The sequence below is a fragment of the Diceros bicornis genome, chromosome 2 (genome assembly GCF_020826845.1).
Source record: "Diceros bicornis minor isolate mBicDic1 chromosome 2, mDicBic1.mat.cur, whole genome shotgun sequence".
Taxonomy (NCBI): domain Eukaryota; kingdom Metazoa; phylum Chordata; class Mammalia; order Perissodactyla; family Rhinocerotidae; genus Diceros; species Diceros bicornis.
Window position 1 is genome coordinate 5,758,792 of NC_080741.1, and position 16,782 is coordinate 5,775,573.

Genomic DNA, 16,782 nt, shown 5'->3' on the forward strand with positions numbered 1-16,782 from the left:
ATCTGCTGCTAAAGCAATAGCTGCCCAACAAAAATCTTCAGACTCTCTGGCCAAAGTTGTTCTTGATAATAGGATAGTCCTTGATTATGTTTTAGCTGAGCAAGGAGGTGTCTGTGCTGTGGCCAACACCACTTGCCGCCTGGATTAACACTTCTGGGGAAGTTGAAAGTCAACTACATAAGGTCACTGAGCAAGTCACTTGGCTTAAGAAAGTGACTCCTCCAACAGGATCTTTCTTTGACTTACTTAATTTTGATTGGTTTGGGTCTTGGAGACCATGGCTCTGAAGTGCACCCCCAACATGGGGAATTATCCTGCTTAGAATAGTTTTAGTAGTCTCCCTGGTGCACCGTACTCTCTCAAAAGCTTTCAATGCATGTTCGCAGCTGCTAACCACCAGGCAAATAATCTTCCTAAGACTGAAACATCAGAAAAGGAACGAAGAAAATGATCGACTTAAAAAATGTGAACCTGAGGCTGTTACCTGAGAATTCTACAGAGATTCAGCAAAAAGACACCATGACCTGTAAGTATTGCACAGAGGATCAGCAAAAACTGCAAGAACTTCAGAGCAGTAGCTGGCGTGGTGCTGATGCCTTAAATTTTTATCACATCTCTCAGTTAAGCTAAGAGGCTGATCAAAAGGGGGGAATTGTTTAAAAAAAAAGGCCACAGGCCCCAAAATGGAGGCATTTGTGCTAAACCCCACGTCACCAAACTGAGACCTAATACTCAATTGTAGTTATGGCCTCTCCTAGGAATGGAATCTTAAAACAGTCAATCTGGAATTACCTGGTCTGCCTGGTGATGTAATCTGCCTGATAGATGTTTGCCCTCCTCTAAAGGAAAGTGACTTTGCTACAACGAATCCATTCTTTGCTAGTATCACCTCCTTGTCCTGCTCCCTTCTGCCTATAAAAGTCTTTCATTTTGTACAGCTCCTTGGAGCTCCTTTCCACCTGCTAGATGGGGTGCTGCTCAATTCATGAATCATTGAATAAAGCCAATAAGATCTTCAACGTTTACTCAATTGAGTTTCGTTTTTCAACAGTGGTATTCTGTAGGCAAAATAATGGCCCCCAAAGATGTCCACATCATAATCCTGGGAACCTGGGAGTATGTTATCTTACATGGCAAAAGTGAATTAAGGTTGCAGATGGAATTAAGGTTGCTGATCAGCTAATCTTAAAATAGGGTGATTATCCAGGATTATCATGGTGGGTCCTTAATAGTAGAAGAGGGAGGTAGAAGAGAAGGTCAGAGTGATGCAGCATAAGAAGGACTCAACCTGCCCTTGTTGGCTTTGAAGAGGGGAGGGGGCCAAGAGCCAAGGAATGTGGGCAGCCCCTAGAAACCAGAACAAGACAGGAAATATGTTCTCCCCTAGAGCCTCCAAAAAGGAATGCAGCCCCACTGACACCTTGATTTTAGCCCAGTGACACGTGTCAGATTTCTGACACATAGAACTGTAAGATGGTAAATTTATGTTGTTTTAACCCACTAAGTTTGTGGCAATTTGTTACAACAGTAATAAAAAACTAATACATCTATCTAATTGGTTGTTGTGAGGATTAAATGAAACATAATTCATAAAGCCCTTGGCACTGCACTGGCACCTAGTAATCATCTAATAAATGTTCGTGACTATATTACAGTTAACATTTATTCATTCTTTCTGTATTTATTAAGCCAGGTGTCAAGCACTATGTTAAGTGCTTGGGATTCAACATAGAACAAGGCTCAGTCATTGGCCCCAAGGAGGCCCAGTCTAATTGAGGAGATAGTCACAGAAATAGATAATTCTGATATAAAATGTGTATTAATCATATTTTTAATTTTCAATAGTTTATGATGCCTTTGAGGGGCCTTGCTAGCTGGAGAGAGAGTGTCTCTCCCAGAGCTAGTTAATTCCTAGAGAAAGTCAGCAACTTGTTGGTGAGCCAGACTTTCATATTCAAACCAACCAATCCCAAGTCCATATTCCCAACAACCTCCTTTATCTCTCACACACCACGCCAATATTTCCCCTGCCCTAAAGCAACCAGAGCCAAGTACCAGACAACTAGAACCAGTCCCTTGACAGTCCCCAAAGCCCACTGGAATTACTGAAAGTAGTCAATTCTGAGCTGCTTCCTCGGCCCTGCCTTGTCTTTCCCGCAGAAACCCCACTAAAGACTGCGGCCTATGCTTTTCCAGTTATTGCTTCTGCCTCCTGAACAGCTCTGGTGCCTCCCCCTGTGGCCCTGCATGACATGTGTCCCTCTCGTTTCCAGGGCAACTGTGAGTAACAATAAACTTTTCTTTTAATGGCATTGGCCTCTTTGTGTCATCACTCAGTCACCTTTTATAAGTTAAGACCCGGGCACAAATCAAAGTGTTAAGAACTATCCAGAGTGTATTCTCTCAGCACAGAATAGAGGCAAGAGGGAATGAGGTTGAGCACAGCAAGGGAAGAAGACATTTCAAGAAAGTCACACATTGAAGTTCTATCTAATCAAGCCTTGTGAATAAGCTATTCTTTAATTTTTTTGTAAAAATAATTCTAGTATTGTGGTTCTCTTTCCCTGTTAATAAATCATATGCTTTGATTTCTTCATCATTCAAGGTAGTGAGAGAACAAAAATGAAGGAATAATTGAAATCCTTATGCAATTAAAAAAAAAATCCCCTTTCCCATAGTACTGTAGACATCAACACCACGAAGGCTTTTGCTAGATTAGAGTCTGGGCTTTCTCTCTTTCCCTGCCTGTGACTCTCTATATGCAAGGAGAGGATGAGCAGAGTCTTGACCCACTAATGGACAGCCAAAGGGGATGGAGCAACCAAAGATCCATCTGCATGAGCTGACCAACAGAGGAGAAGAGGATCAGCCATGCTCGCATTGCGCTAGGTCAAGACAGGGGACTCATTGTCAAAGTTCTGTACGTGACCACACTCACTGATAAAATTCCAGAGTTACACAATCTCCAGTGAAAAAGACAGTACATGGTGGTCTGACCGGGCAGGGACAGAATGACCTGCTATTTTACAGGTGGTGTCTCCTGCTGTCACAGAGTGAAGGACTGTCCTTGGTGGTTTGTTTCTTAACAATTCTGACGTCATGGAGTAGAGGTTAAGAGCCAGTTGTTATGGATCAACAAGAAATAAACTAGAGGGTAGAAGCAGGAATAGTGGCGGTAAGGAGAGATTGCTTCTTGCCAGATAGAAATAAAGCTGAAGCGATATTCTGTGAAGGAGATTGCTTCCTTGATTTTAGCCATTATAAGCCCCAGAATCTTGATTGCTAAATGCAGGTAAGACTCATCCAGTCCAGAAATTGTTAAGGCGACAAGAAAAGAAATTGAGGAAAATGATTAAAACTTTGCTATGGAAGTCTACTCAGGTTACTAAACAGTTAACTTAGGCATATAGTAATTATTTACAACAAGCTACGAAAATATAGCCTGAGGTCCTGAGGTAAAAATCTTTCCACGGACACAGCTAGAGGACAGGCTGTTTGGCCTGGTCTAGAGTCCTCTCTTCTTCTCTTTCTTGGCAATGCTCTAAGTCTGCTGAGCCTCTCCTGGTGGGCCTCCTGCCTTCTCGTCTCACCCCAGTCTATGCTGTCGTAATGCGTTTCTTGAGTGCAGAAATTCCCAATTGCAACATTATTCAAAGTTCACTTTATGTCCCAACTCGGGAGTCACTGAAGTTTGCAGTGTTAAACAACTCTCTCCATGGCTGGTTGCTTATTAGCTCCCGGTGGTTTCTCCCTCTTGTTTAGACAGTCCTGAGGCTCAGAGCACTCTCCCTGCTTCCTGCCACACAGCAGCTACATGCCCTGTAATGGGAGGGGTGACTCTCACAAAACAGGACAGAAATATGGACCTCATGACCCTTCCTGCGTTACACCATAAAATGTTCCCTCGTGCTGGTCGGGGGTGTCCTTGTTTAGCCATTTCATTTCACCACCAGTGTGAGGGGGCTACAAGTGCGTTCTGGAGCCCTCGGCTCAGTAACTCTCTGAGCAGTGTTTTGAGGTAGAATTTGTTGGAAGAAGTGACTTCAAGGATTGTTACTGTGCTCTGGTCACTGTCCTTCCATTCCATGGGGCTGAGTTTGAAATAGAACAGAGAATGAGAAAGAAGGAAATGCCCGGAAAGCTGCTGGCTCATACAGCGGCATCACGCCAATTCGAGAAAAAGTGCCCCCTGTGGGAGAATGAACTGCTAAAAGATGCCCCCTTTGTGGGAACCATTTGGGGAAAGGAGCCCCTCTGGGCACCAATTTTTAAAAGGAATAGCACCTTGTACTGGCACAGCGTTTGGCCAGTGGAGTCTGGGGAAGATTTTAGCCCCGTGCAGGTCCTCTCAGTGGGCATGGCTCGAGAAGGAGGTCTTGAGACATCCTGGGTGCTGTGACTCAATTTTCTGTATCAGGACAGTTAGTTAAGGTTATTACCAGCTAGTGAGAGGAGCTTCTCCACTGTGACTTAACACGGATCATTTCATTAGTCTGGACAACAGCCCTCTGAGACTGAGATTTTACACATGAATAAACTGAGGCTGGGGTTAAGTAATGTGGTGCTGTCAGATTTAGCTCTTCCTCCTGGGGTTTCCCCAGCACTCACTGTTCTCCTTCCTGGTTTATTTTTCTCCATGGTGCACGGCTAATACTGTGTACTTCACGCCTCATTGTATACTGTTGGTGTCTCCCAGTGGACTGGAAGTCAAGGAAGGCAGGGGTTCCTGTCTCCTGTATTCTCACTGCCTCCCCACAGTGCTAGAACAGGGCCAGGCATACAGCGGGCGCTCTCAATAATGCTCGCCAAGTGAATGAATTGTTCAAACATCAGGGCGCTTTCTCCTGGGTGGATCTATTTCTATAAACAACTTTTGGCAAATACCTACATAATGTGTTGAGGTATTCTAGAGAAAAAGATTACATTAGCACAAAACATACACCATTATCATCAGATTTTCTTCAGCTAAATAAAGATACGTCATGACTAAAGACAGGGTTTTAATAAATAACCTTTTACCCTAAAATTCATATCCACATCAAAGAGAGAAATCCCAAGTTAATAAACTAGGACACTTCATATTTACTGAGACCAAGCTTTGCCTTTTTTTTTTTTTTTTTTTTGGTGTGAGGAAGATCAGCCCTGAGCTAACATCCATGCTAATCCTCCTCTTTTTACTGAGGAAGACCAGCTCTGAGCTAACATCTATTGCCAATCCTCATCCTTTTTTTCCCCCAAAGCCCCAGTAGATAGTTGTATGTCACAGTTGCACATCCTTCTAGTTGCTGTATGTGGGACGTGGCCTCAGCATGGCCGGAGAAGCGGTGCCTCGGTGCGCGCCTGGGATCCGAACCCTGGTCTCCAGTAGCGGAGCACACGCACTTACCTGCTAAGCCATGGGGCCGGCCCCAACCTTTGCCTTTTAAGATAGTTTTATTTATGTCTGATTTCTTTGATAATTACAACAGAATTATCGAGAAAGGAAAGCCTCTTCAATAAATGGTGTTGGGAAAACTGGACAGCCACACGTAAAAGAATGAAACTGGGCTGTTATCTTATACCATAAACAAAAAATAACTCAAAATGGATTAAAGATTTGAAGGTAAGATCTGAAATCATAAGTCTCCTAGAAGAAAACATAGGCAGTATGCTCTTAGACATCAGTCTTAGCAGTATCTTTTTGAATATCATGTCTCCGCAGGCAAGGGACACAAAAGCAAAAATAAATAAATGGAACTACATCAAACTAAAAAGCTTCTGAACAGCAAAAGAAACTGTCAACACAATGAAAAGACAACCTGAAAATTGGGAGAAGATATTTGCAAATCATACACTCAATAAGGGGTTAAGATTCAAAATATGAACACATACAACACAACAACAACAACAAAAAAAACTAGATTAAAAAATGCACAGAGGATACATTCTTCCAAAGAAAGTATACAGGCACATGAAACCAACAGGCACATGAAAAGATGTTCAACATCACTAATTATTAGGGAAATGCAAACCAAAACCACAATGAGATATCACCTCATGCCTGTCAGAATGGCTATAATTAAAAAGCAAGAAATAAAAAGTGTTGGAGAGGATGTGGAGAAAAGGGAATCCTTGTAAAAGAGAACCCTTGTATGCTGCTGGTGGGAATGTAAATTGATGCAGCCACTATGGAAAACAGTATGGAGTTCCTCAAAAAATTAAAAATAGAACTACCATATGATCTAGCTATTCTGGGTATTTATCCAAAGAATACAAAAACACTAATTCGAAAAGATATATGCACTTCTGTGTTCATTGCTGCATTATTTACAATAGCTAAGACATGGAAACAACCAAAGAGCCCATTAATGGATGGATGGATAAAGAAGATGTGGTATATATTTACGATGGAATACTACTCAACCATAAAAAAAGATGAAATCTTGCCATTTGCAACAACACAGATGGAACTTGAGGGTATTATGCTAAGTGAAATAACTCAGATGGAGAAAGACAAATAAATACTTTATGATTTCCCTCAGAAAAGAGGTAAAAGATAAAAAACAACAACAACAAACAAACTTGTAAATACAGATAAGAGATTGGTGGTTACCGGGGCAGGGGGGCGGTGGCTGGCGGAAGGGCAAAATGGGTAAAGGGGTATTGGTACAGTGACGGATGGAAACTAGACTTGGTAGTGAACACAATGTAAAGTATACAGATGATGAATTATAATGATGTACACTTGAAATCTCTAAGATTTTTTTTTTTTTTTTTGCCGAGGAAGATTCGCCCTGAGCTAACATCTGCTGCCTATTTTCCTCTTTTTGTATGTGAGCCGCCACCACAGCACAGCCACTAACAGATGAACGGTGTAGGTCCACATCCAGGAACCGAACTGGACTGCCGAACAGAGCATGCCAAACTTAACCTTATCAGGCCACTGGGGTTAGCCCTCTACAATTTTATAAACCAATATTGCCTCAATAAGAATAAAAATAAAACAGAATTATCAATCCCTGTTATGCTCTGCTAGTTATTTGCATATAGCAATACAGAATAATCTGGTAAATTTTCTATGCTGATATGTTCAGAGCTTACAAAATAGATAAATCCTTCAAAATAAAATTCTTATTTTGGGGTACTTAAATTTGGCATGCTAAATATCGTATCTTAAAGTTGCAATTAAGTATTGTTAGGCTTTTCAAAAGTAAAGAGCTACACGTTTTGGTTCATTTTGCATAATTTTCATTCTGATTTATTAAAAGTTCACTGTGTGCAAGGCACTGTGCTGGGACATACTGTTGGAGGAACAAAGAGAGCATTCAGAGACGATCTCTGCCCTCCTGGAATTTACACAATGAATGGATGAAGGCACAGAGTTATGCACACTCTAGTGCCTCCAACAATAACTGTTGACTTTTTATTTGTAATCAGAGAAGCCTGGCAACCGAAAACTAGTCTTTTTCTGGGTTTACGAGAACTGAACCGAAGTGGAAAACATTATTTACTTTAAGGAAACAATTTACTCTTGTGCAACATTAAATTTGTCAATCAAGCAAATAAAGCAAGAAAGCCTTATTTATAAAATTGCCTGCTTCTGATTTCATTTCATTGCTTCTCGGACTCCAAGAGGAAAAAAAAAAATGAAGATTTTTTTGCTTGGTATTTTTCTTTTATGTAGTAACTCAGCCTGGGCGAAAAATAAGCATTATTACATTGGAATTATTGAAACAGCTTGGAACTATGCCTCTGACAATGGGGAAAAGAAACTTGTTTCAGTTGACACGTAAGTCACTATTTTTCTTGTTTATAGACCAATTTATAAATTATCATTAAAAAAAATAAAGCCAATAAGATAAAATATTTCTTTAATTTGTTATATACAAAAACTGCAAAATGTGGACTTGAAACCCAAGACGCTTTAATAAAACTCCTCTAAACTCCTGGGTTTTGTTTTTTTGTCTTTGAGAGGCTGCCCTGCTCTTTCCCCTGGGTCCTGGGGAACCCTGCGGGCTTCTTATTACCTCCTCTGGTCGTTACTGCACCTCCCATCAGTCTTTTTGTCTGTTTATGCAGTTTCTTAATTTCAAGGACGTATAAAATGTTGTATTTGTTATACCATTTACTGATTATTAGTGGTAAGGATAAAAAGCTTTTTAATCCTTCAAAACATCATTTATGGAAATCAAATATAATTTTAACAGATACAGGTCTGCCTAATACTCGCTGTGTGACTCTGGACGGTTCATTGCGCTCATCCTTCCCAGCCTTGGCATGCTAATCTGTAAAATGGAGATAACAAGAATACCTCATAGGACTGTCTGAAGTGTTGGTGCATGTAAAGCTCTTAGTACAGTGCTCAGCACATCATATATGTGCAAAAATGTGAGATATCCATTATGATGACCCCCCCAAAAAAACTCTGTATAACTTAAAGGTTTTCATGTTTTAGTTGAAAGCCCCCTTATTTCAAGCAATATTCACCATACAGAAAAACAGGAGTATAGTTCTGAAAGTTTTTTGTAATGGAAGTTTATCTATACTGAGGTCATCATTTTTGTTGTTGTTTTTTCTTTGCCTCCATTCCTGCTGCCATCACCACCTCTGGTTTGGGGGTTTTTTTTTTTTTTTGCTGGGAAAGATTCTCCCTGAGCTAAAATCTGTTGCCAATCTTCCTCTTTTTTTTTTTTTCTCCCCAAAGCCCCAGTACATAGTTGTATATTCTAGCTGTAAGTCCTTCTAGTTCTTCTATGAGGTCATCATTTTCAATAATGTTAATTAAATATTTACCACCAAATTGAAATTTGGCACTCAAGACCAATATTCACTACATTTAAAAATGTATTTTAATGGTGATAAATGTATTTTAGTATTATATTTAACATAAAAATATATGTTAATTGTAACAAATGAGCCCAATGACCAGCTAAGACTGTCTCTTTAAAAAATAGCTAAACAAGTACGCCAAATTTCATAATTGTTGACTCTGTTGATGGGTATATCCTCTTCTCATTAACTGTATGTATGTTTGAAATTTTTCACAGTAAAAAATAAATGCATAGCTGATAATAATATCTAATTGTTAAGTTAGTAGTTTAGTAATATACAGTAAGGAAAGTTTCTGATCTAGAGATAACTGATTACAAATAAAACTAGTACATCTTGCAATTTTTTTTTAAACCTGGTTTTGAGGTGGGATTCTCTTCTTAGAAATATGATATATTTTCACAGCTTCACCAGAACCATTATTTTGTGTGGATTCAGTATTTTCCTTGATTAAATATAATGCAAATTATATGCGATTTTTATAGGAAAACCAGACACATTTTTTAAAAAGTCAGACATTTAAAAAAAAGTACTGTCCTACTCCAAGCCCCCAACCACCATCCCTCTGCCATTATTCATGATCAAAAATCAAGTCTGCTTTATGGGGCATGAACTAAGGGCAAGACATTGTCGCGAGCATGCTTCAATAAAGAAGTTTCTAATTCTAGAAATTAGAGAGCAGAAGAGAGAGGGAGTTTGTTAAGAATTTTTTGCAGGGGGGAAGAGAATTCCTTTGTCTTTAAATACTGTTGTGTCCTATCTGAGATCGGCACATTATGCACTGTTGGCTTGATAATCTCCTGTGGCTTCAACACGAGCCTAGAGTCGCGCAAACTCTGGTCGGCACTGCTCCCTCTACCTGTGATTTCTTTATACATCTCAACAGTGAATACTGACTAAAGCTTCAGCAGTTTCGCCAATACTATGCTAAACTTTTTGTATAGATGAGTGTAGGTCACAATTTCTTCCTCCCTTGTCTCCGATTACCAGCATGTCCCGCCGTCTCAGTCCGTTCAGGCTGCTGTAACAAAAGACCACAGACTGAACAGCTCGTCAACAACAGAAATTTACTTCTCACGGTTCCGGCGGCGGGGAAGTCCAGATCAAGGCACCTGACGGTCATGTTCTAGTGAGAGCTCTCTCTCCGGTTCACAGCCTTTTCACTGTGTCCTCACACCACGGAAGGGGCTAAGGAGCTCTGCGCAGTTCTTTCACAAGGCACTTATCCCCCTCATGAGAGCTCCACCCTCGTGACCTAAGCACCTCCCACAGGCCCGTCTCCTATACGACCACAGCAGAGGCTGGGATTTCAACAAACGAAATTTGGGGAGGGTATAAAATATTCAGACCTAGCACCAACCCAGTCAGCAAAGGACGATAGGATATCACCAGATGTGACTGGCTTCCTTGTTGTGTGAAAGCTGAAAAGGAGTGGAGATACGTGGGCTGAGAAACAAGGTTGGAAGAAGGCAAGACGGGTGTTAGGCAGAGAATTGGGTTTAAGCTGACGTTGACTTTGAAGATCTGGGACAATGCAGAGGAAAATACGTATTGAGATGGCAGGAAGTCCATCTGTTATGTTTACTGCTTGGTCACTAGTACCTAGAACACAGGAGACACTAAATAAATATTTGTGAGTAAAGGAAAATGAATGAATAAAAGGTATATAGGAAGCTAGAAGAAATTCTAGGCTGTGTTGTAAAAACTTCACTTGCTCCTACTGTGGACAGATTCACACTGTAGAATAACTCAGACAGTAAAATGAAACAGGAAAAGTCAGTTTATAGACTTATATGTAGGGTCAATGAAACTGAAAACACTGACAGGTATTAAAAGAGAAAAATGTACGGATTTTTTCTTACTAGGAAAATAGAGTTTTACTAGAAGAATAGAGTTTACCTCTCTTGTATGAATACCAATAATGTTTATTTCTGATGAGATGAGGTGGAAAGTAATTTCCTTATATTCAGTACTGTTATTTACTTAGGTCAGTGCCTTATCTGTCGCTTCAACAAATTAATAGTTAAAGATCCTATAAAATATAGTTCCTGCTCCTAAGTTATTTATATTTAAATAAGAATAAAAGACATACATATAAAAAACACGTAGCAAACATAATAGTGTATTCTGGGCCCACAATAGGCATTGATTAAATATTTATTGAGTTTATCGGCTATATAATAGCAATAAATAATACTCCTGTTATCTGCAAGTTGCTTATTTTCCTGGTGACATACAGAAAGCTAGAAGTAAGTGGAACATTCTTTAAGCACAAGAACGGCCATCGCAAAACCCTTTTGCACTGACTTTGTCGGCTCTCACTCAGGCTTCGTGATTCTTATTTAACATAAAGTTCTCGCACACTTTGTTACCTAGTTTTCCAGCCCATGGTAGGTTTGAGAAATAAATCAGAAGTGGCATAGTGAAGATGTCATTATAAGCAGAACCAATGACCAAGAAGAAATAACAGCTCAAATTCTGCCAAAGAGAGAACAAACAGAACATTCCCTCTGCTGGTATAATGATAAGTATTATAATTATGATATTGAGTGATCAGGATACCAAAAGTATTCAATAAATTTTAATATTTACTAGTATTATGACAGGAAAAGTTGAAATTTTTTTCCAGTATCCCCAGGGAAGCAAACAAAATATTTTTAAAGAAAAAACTTGCACTGAAGGCATTCACTTTACCTCTTCAAAAGTGGTCTTAAAGTTTTTAAAATGATTCTTAAAGAAGTACAATTATTAGCTAAAATTATCTGGAGAAGTCACTATAATGACTCATACTCCAAGTGTGGAACAAACACTTCATGTAGGACGGCCTGTTATGAATGAGCTCATTAAGAGACTACAACATTTCACACTCTTCAGGCTCTACAATTTATTATCACAGTTGCTGTTTTCCCTGAGAACATATCCAAAAGAAGGTTGACAACCAGATGCTGTTTTCATGCTGTGCTAGTGAAGCCAGGCCAGTTAGGACCTATAATTCACTTAAGTTTGTGCTATGTACACCTAGCTTGAGTCTTTGTCCACTAGTTAATTTTTGACTATTTGCCTTGTGATTCTGATGTGTAGTGGGCAGAATTTTTAAAATAGTCCCCAGAGATGTCCTGCCCTAAACCTCCAGAATCTGTGAAAATGATGAGATATCACTCCCATGATTTATGTTCTACTCAATGGCACAGCTGACTTTAAAATAGGGAAACGATAGGCATCGAGTTCTCTAGTGGAAGAAGAGGAAGTCAGATTCAAAGAGGTCTCATGGGGCTTCAACAAACTGTTGCTGACTTGAAGATGGAAGGGGGATTCCCTTCATGAAGATGGAAGGGACCACTGAGAAGGAGTACGGGTGGCCTTAGGAACTGGGAGAGGTCCTCGGCTGACAGCAAGCAGGAAACAGTGATTTCAATCCTACAACCACAGTGAACTGGATTCTGCCCACAGCCTGTGTGAGCTTGGAAGTGGATTTTTCCACTGAGCCTCCAGACAAGTACTCAGACCAGCCAACACCTTGATGTCGGCCTTGTCCTACCCTGAAGAGAGAACCCAGTCATGCCATGCCAGACTTCTGACCCATAAAACTGTGAAATAATCAACGGGGGTTATTTTAAGCTGCTATGTGATGATTTGTTATGCAGCCATGGTAAACTCGTATACTATGTCTCATTAATGAAGCCAAGAATCCAGACGCTTTTCATGTATGTTACCCACATTTTAGCAACCATGTCTGAACATAAACCAAGATCATTTGAGTGAATTCTGAATTTATGGGGGAGAGTAGCATTATAATTATCTTACTAAGGGAGTATAAAAATGTTTTAATTCCTCTACCATTAAAAACTCACTTTGGAGTCTGAATCTACCAGAAATTATAGGAGTCGGCTATAGGATTATAGGAATTGGGGGGCTGAAAAAGAGGGATGTGATTACTGAGGTGGGGTGAGGGGGACATATCTATTGTAATGAGTAGAAAAGAGCGTGTTACAGTTGTCAACAGGAAGAACTACAATTAATATGAATTATTTGTTTGGTTCAAAGAACAACTGTAATAGATTCTTTAGACTGAATGTCTAGCAAGCTTCCTGCGAGCTTCCGGTAATTGACCCTTTGTCCCCAAGCTGTGCTCCTGAAATTAAGTAAACATCCCCTAATCACCCTTTGATGTCCCTCTGAAGACAGAACATTCCCAAATAGACCTCCCCCCAAGTATTGCATGATGTGAAATATTTCCCAATTTGGTTAAGACTGTTTTGTGTCACAAAGAAGACAAGATGGGAAACGTACCTTGTATATTGCTATGTATCTAATAGGAATTCCAAACTTTAAAAACCCTGAATATATTATAACTTCAGCTCAATTCTTTTAAAAGTAATTTTCACCCCTCAAAAATCTTTGTATACAAAAAATTAATCCCAAATTTTAGGCAAGTTTCCTCCTATTTCAGGAAATGATTAATACAGGAGAATGTCAATGCAATGAAAGCATTTGGACAAAGCCCGCTGAGGTTCATTGAAGTGGGAGATGACGTATTTCTAAGTGCTTTATAGGCACATTCAGAAAATATCAATACACAGCGTATTTAAATGAAGCCTTAAGAATTTGAGGGCTATTTTTAAACTTTGGCCTTATGTAAGATGTGTATCAACAGGGCCTGAGAGAACACAGATTAGAGTCTCTATTTAAATATTATTGGGACCAGTCTTCTAGCAATAGGATTGTGTACAGACACTGGAGAAAATTTACGCTGGGGCTTAGCCGGGCCTATGTGAGAGTCAGCGGCCCAGGCTCCTCTGGTGGGACCAGGAAGGGGAGCCACGTCTGCACCGTAGGCTTGGCCGCTGCAGCCGTGGTCCTGACTGAAGCCGTGCTCTTGCTGGCCTCCTCTCGGCAGGAGGGACTGGGTGATTCTGCCTTTAATCTCAGTGGTCTTCAGTGCCTCCACATTTTGCTGCTCCTAAAACATCTGTTAAGACTACTCCGGTCCATACTAACGCTGCAGTTTGCGGGGAAGAATTCACACCAGTCGTGCTGTTTTTTTCGTGCATTTTGATGTCCTTCGAGTCTCTTGGAGCCTGTCTGAATTTTTTGTTTTGTTTTGTTCTAACAAAATGGAAACTGCAACAAACAATTAGAAAATGAAAAGAAGTAGACGCAGTGAAGGCAGAAGCACAGATTCGCCACTCCATACTGGGTACAAAAGATGGCATTTCTTTATTTTTCTAACTTCCAGCCTGACTCTCCTCACGCCACGTAGGGGAAGGGGACCCCATCTCATCCATTTTTCAGTGAACAATTTGAGAATCTTGGCGTTTACACAGTCCAGGAAAATTGGGGTCCTCGGTGACAGCTATGAGATTTTCGTTGTCCGTGCCCCCGTGTTCAATCCAGAACACTGTGGCTCTGCTATTTCCAACACTCGCTCCCGCTGCCCAAACTCAGCCACCAGGACCACTGCCAAGTGGCCATACCCATTGGTCCCAGCACTCAGGCTTACTGTGATGCCCCCACGCCGGCAGAAGTCTGGTTACTACCAGGGTATGGCCTGGAAACAGAACCTGCCGCCGTTCTGTTTCACAGTCTCCAGGAATCCCACTACCTCTGGGATAGAGCAGCTCTCGTCCCCTTCACCTCAGAACCTCCCCACTCAGGTTATCCATGAGCCCAGAGCGGAGGGGTGTTTGTTATAAAATGCAAGTGCCTGGGCCGCACCCCAGACGCATAGAATCAGAATCAGTGGGGCGGGGGCCCAGGAACTTTCATTTTATCAACGTCCTCAGTAGATTGTCATGCACATTAGAGCTTAAGAAACAATAGGCTAGAGCCCTAGATTTTTGAAAAACCAGGCCTTTAAACTCCGCAGATGAAAATCCAGAGCTCCTGGGCAAACTCTACTCCTGTCTTGAAGAAAGGAAAGAAAAATATCGCTCACTCTTTCGATGAGCTCACAGCTGAGGAAACAAGACAAAGTTTACTCCTCAGTCAGGTTATCTGGCCCCACGTGGGTGAGTGGAACATGGTAAAACATCAAAGGTCATTGAGATGAAAGGGAGCAACACACACACACAGACACACACACACACACACCCCCAGATCATCAGCCTCAGTGTTAGCAGTTTCTGTTCTAGTCGAGGAGACCTCGGTTGTGCCAGGTTTGCCAAAGTCCAGGTTTTAGGTGGGTCCTCCTAAACGGCTAGATGGCATTGCCCCCAAATGGATCCCATGGAGCTCTCCAGAGCCTTCTTTTAAGGACAATAACATAAGAATCAGTTCAAAAGTTTGAATACCAAACTCTCTTTTTTTTTTTTTCTGGCTACAATTTAGTTTGCTGATATTTTTAGAAAAGTTTTGAGCAACTATTAATCAGCCACTAACCAGAATATAAACATTCAATGTTCAAGTATTTTCAGCAGCAAGAGATTAAAAGAACACAGGGGTAATTTGAATCCAAAGGTAATTTTAAAACCCATACACATTGTATGCATAAATTCCAACCTTGATCTAGTGCTGCTAAAAGAAATAAGAATGATGGAATTAATTTAGCATCATTAATTTTACTTTACTTAAGAAATATATATGTATACGCATACTTTGAAGTCTCATATATCCAGGCTGTCTATGAACTCAAATTTTTCCCGTAGCAGAAAGAGAGACACCGTAAGTGAGGAATGTCTCAACTGCTTTATCTTAACATTTCACTTTTATTTTGTGTTCTGTTCCTTAATGCCTCTGTGTTTTAAAATGAAAATCATATAGAAAATACTCCAGTAAGATACATCATATATATATATATTTTTTTTTGGTGAGGAAGATTGGCCCTGAGCCAACATCTGTTGCCAGTCCTCCTCTATTTGCTGAGGAAGACAAGCCCTGGGCTAACATCCGTGCCCATCTTCCTCTACTTTGTATGGGACACCGCCACAGCATGGTTTGATAAGCGGTGCATCAGTGAGTGCCCAGGATCCAAACCTGCGAACCCCGGGCCGCTGAAGCGGTGCGCTCACACTTAACCACTACACCATCAGCTGGCTCCATGATACATCATATTTTTACCGCACCTTCACAGATGGTTTTCTGCCACATCCTTGATGTGGGACATCTCACATAATTAAAATAGCAGGGCTAAGTGCCAGCTCTCGTCTTCATTTTTTGGAGGCATCCTGTAACGATGGGCAAACATTTAATGTGAGATGGTCATTAGTTTCTCTTTAATTATAACGTTATTCCTAGAAATGATGAGGAATTTCTGATAGAGTTGTCTTTTTTCCTTTACAGGGAACATTCTGATATCTATCTTCAAAATGGCCCCAACAGAATTGGAAGGATATACAAGAAGGCCCTTTATCTTCAGTACGCAGATGGAACCTTTACGACGATTATAGAAAAACCTGTCTGGCTGGGGTTTTTAGGCCCTATTATCAAAGCTGAAATTGGTGATGAAGTTCATGTACACTTAAAAAACTTCGCCTCTAGGCCCTACACTTTTCATCCACATGGAGCAACTTACTATAAAGAACATGAGGGTAAGTTCAGCTCATATTCTAGCTGGAATTTCCTTACTTTTCAACAATTTTTAACCTCTAAGATTATGGTCTCCCCTCCTGGATAAGACCTTTAACTGTGTTGTTTAGCTCTAAACTATTTTATTAATAGATATTTTGGTTCATCACAGTAGTGCTGTGTTTCTCTTCGTTGTGCTTGCTTGTGTGAAGTGTGACTGTGGTTTCTGGGATTTCTAGGTAGACTCATATAGTGAGAGCCAGTGAGAGCTGGGACTTCCTTCCCAGTACCCAGCTCCTTTCCAGAAAAATAGTCAGAATAAGAGAAATAGACAATGTGCATTAAGGCCTAGAAGAGGCAAAAATTCAGAGGGAAAAGAAAGGATTCAAGATGGGGATTGTCTTATCTCTGAAGTTCCTACGTGTGAACATACCGTGGCCATTGTCACCTCCCACCCTAACTTTGGATAAA

At 40.6% G+C, this 16,782-nt stretch overlaps 1 protein-coding gene across 1 annotated transcript in view; it reads left to right on the top strand.

Moving 5' to 3' along the window:
- Positions 1-7,625: 7,625 nt before the first annotated feature.
- CP (ceruloplasmin) overlaps positions 7,626-16,782 on the top strand; it is a 44,618-nt gene continuing 35,461 nt past the window's right edge. Inside the window, exons 1-2 of the mRNA XM_058550226.1 lie at positions 7,626-7,768; positions 16,087-16,334. Of these exons, the coding sequence (XP_058406209.1) occupies positions 7,626-7,768; positions 16,087-16,334 (391 nt within the window). The remainder of the gene's footprint in view (positions 7,769-16,086; positions 16,335-16,782) is intronic.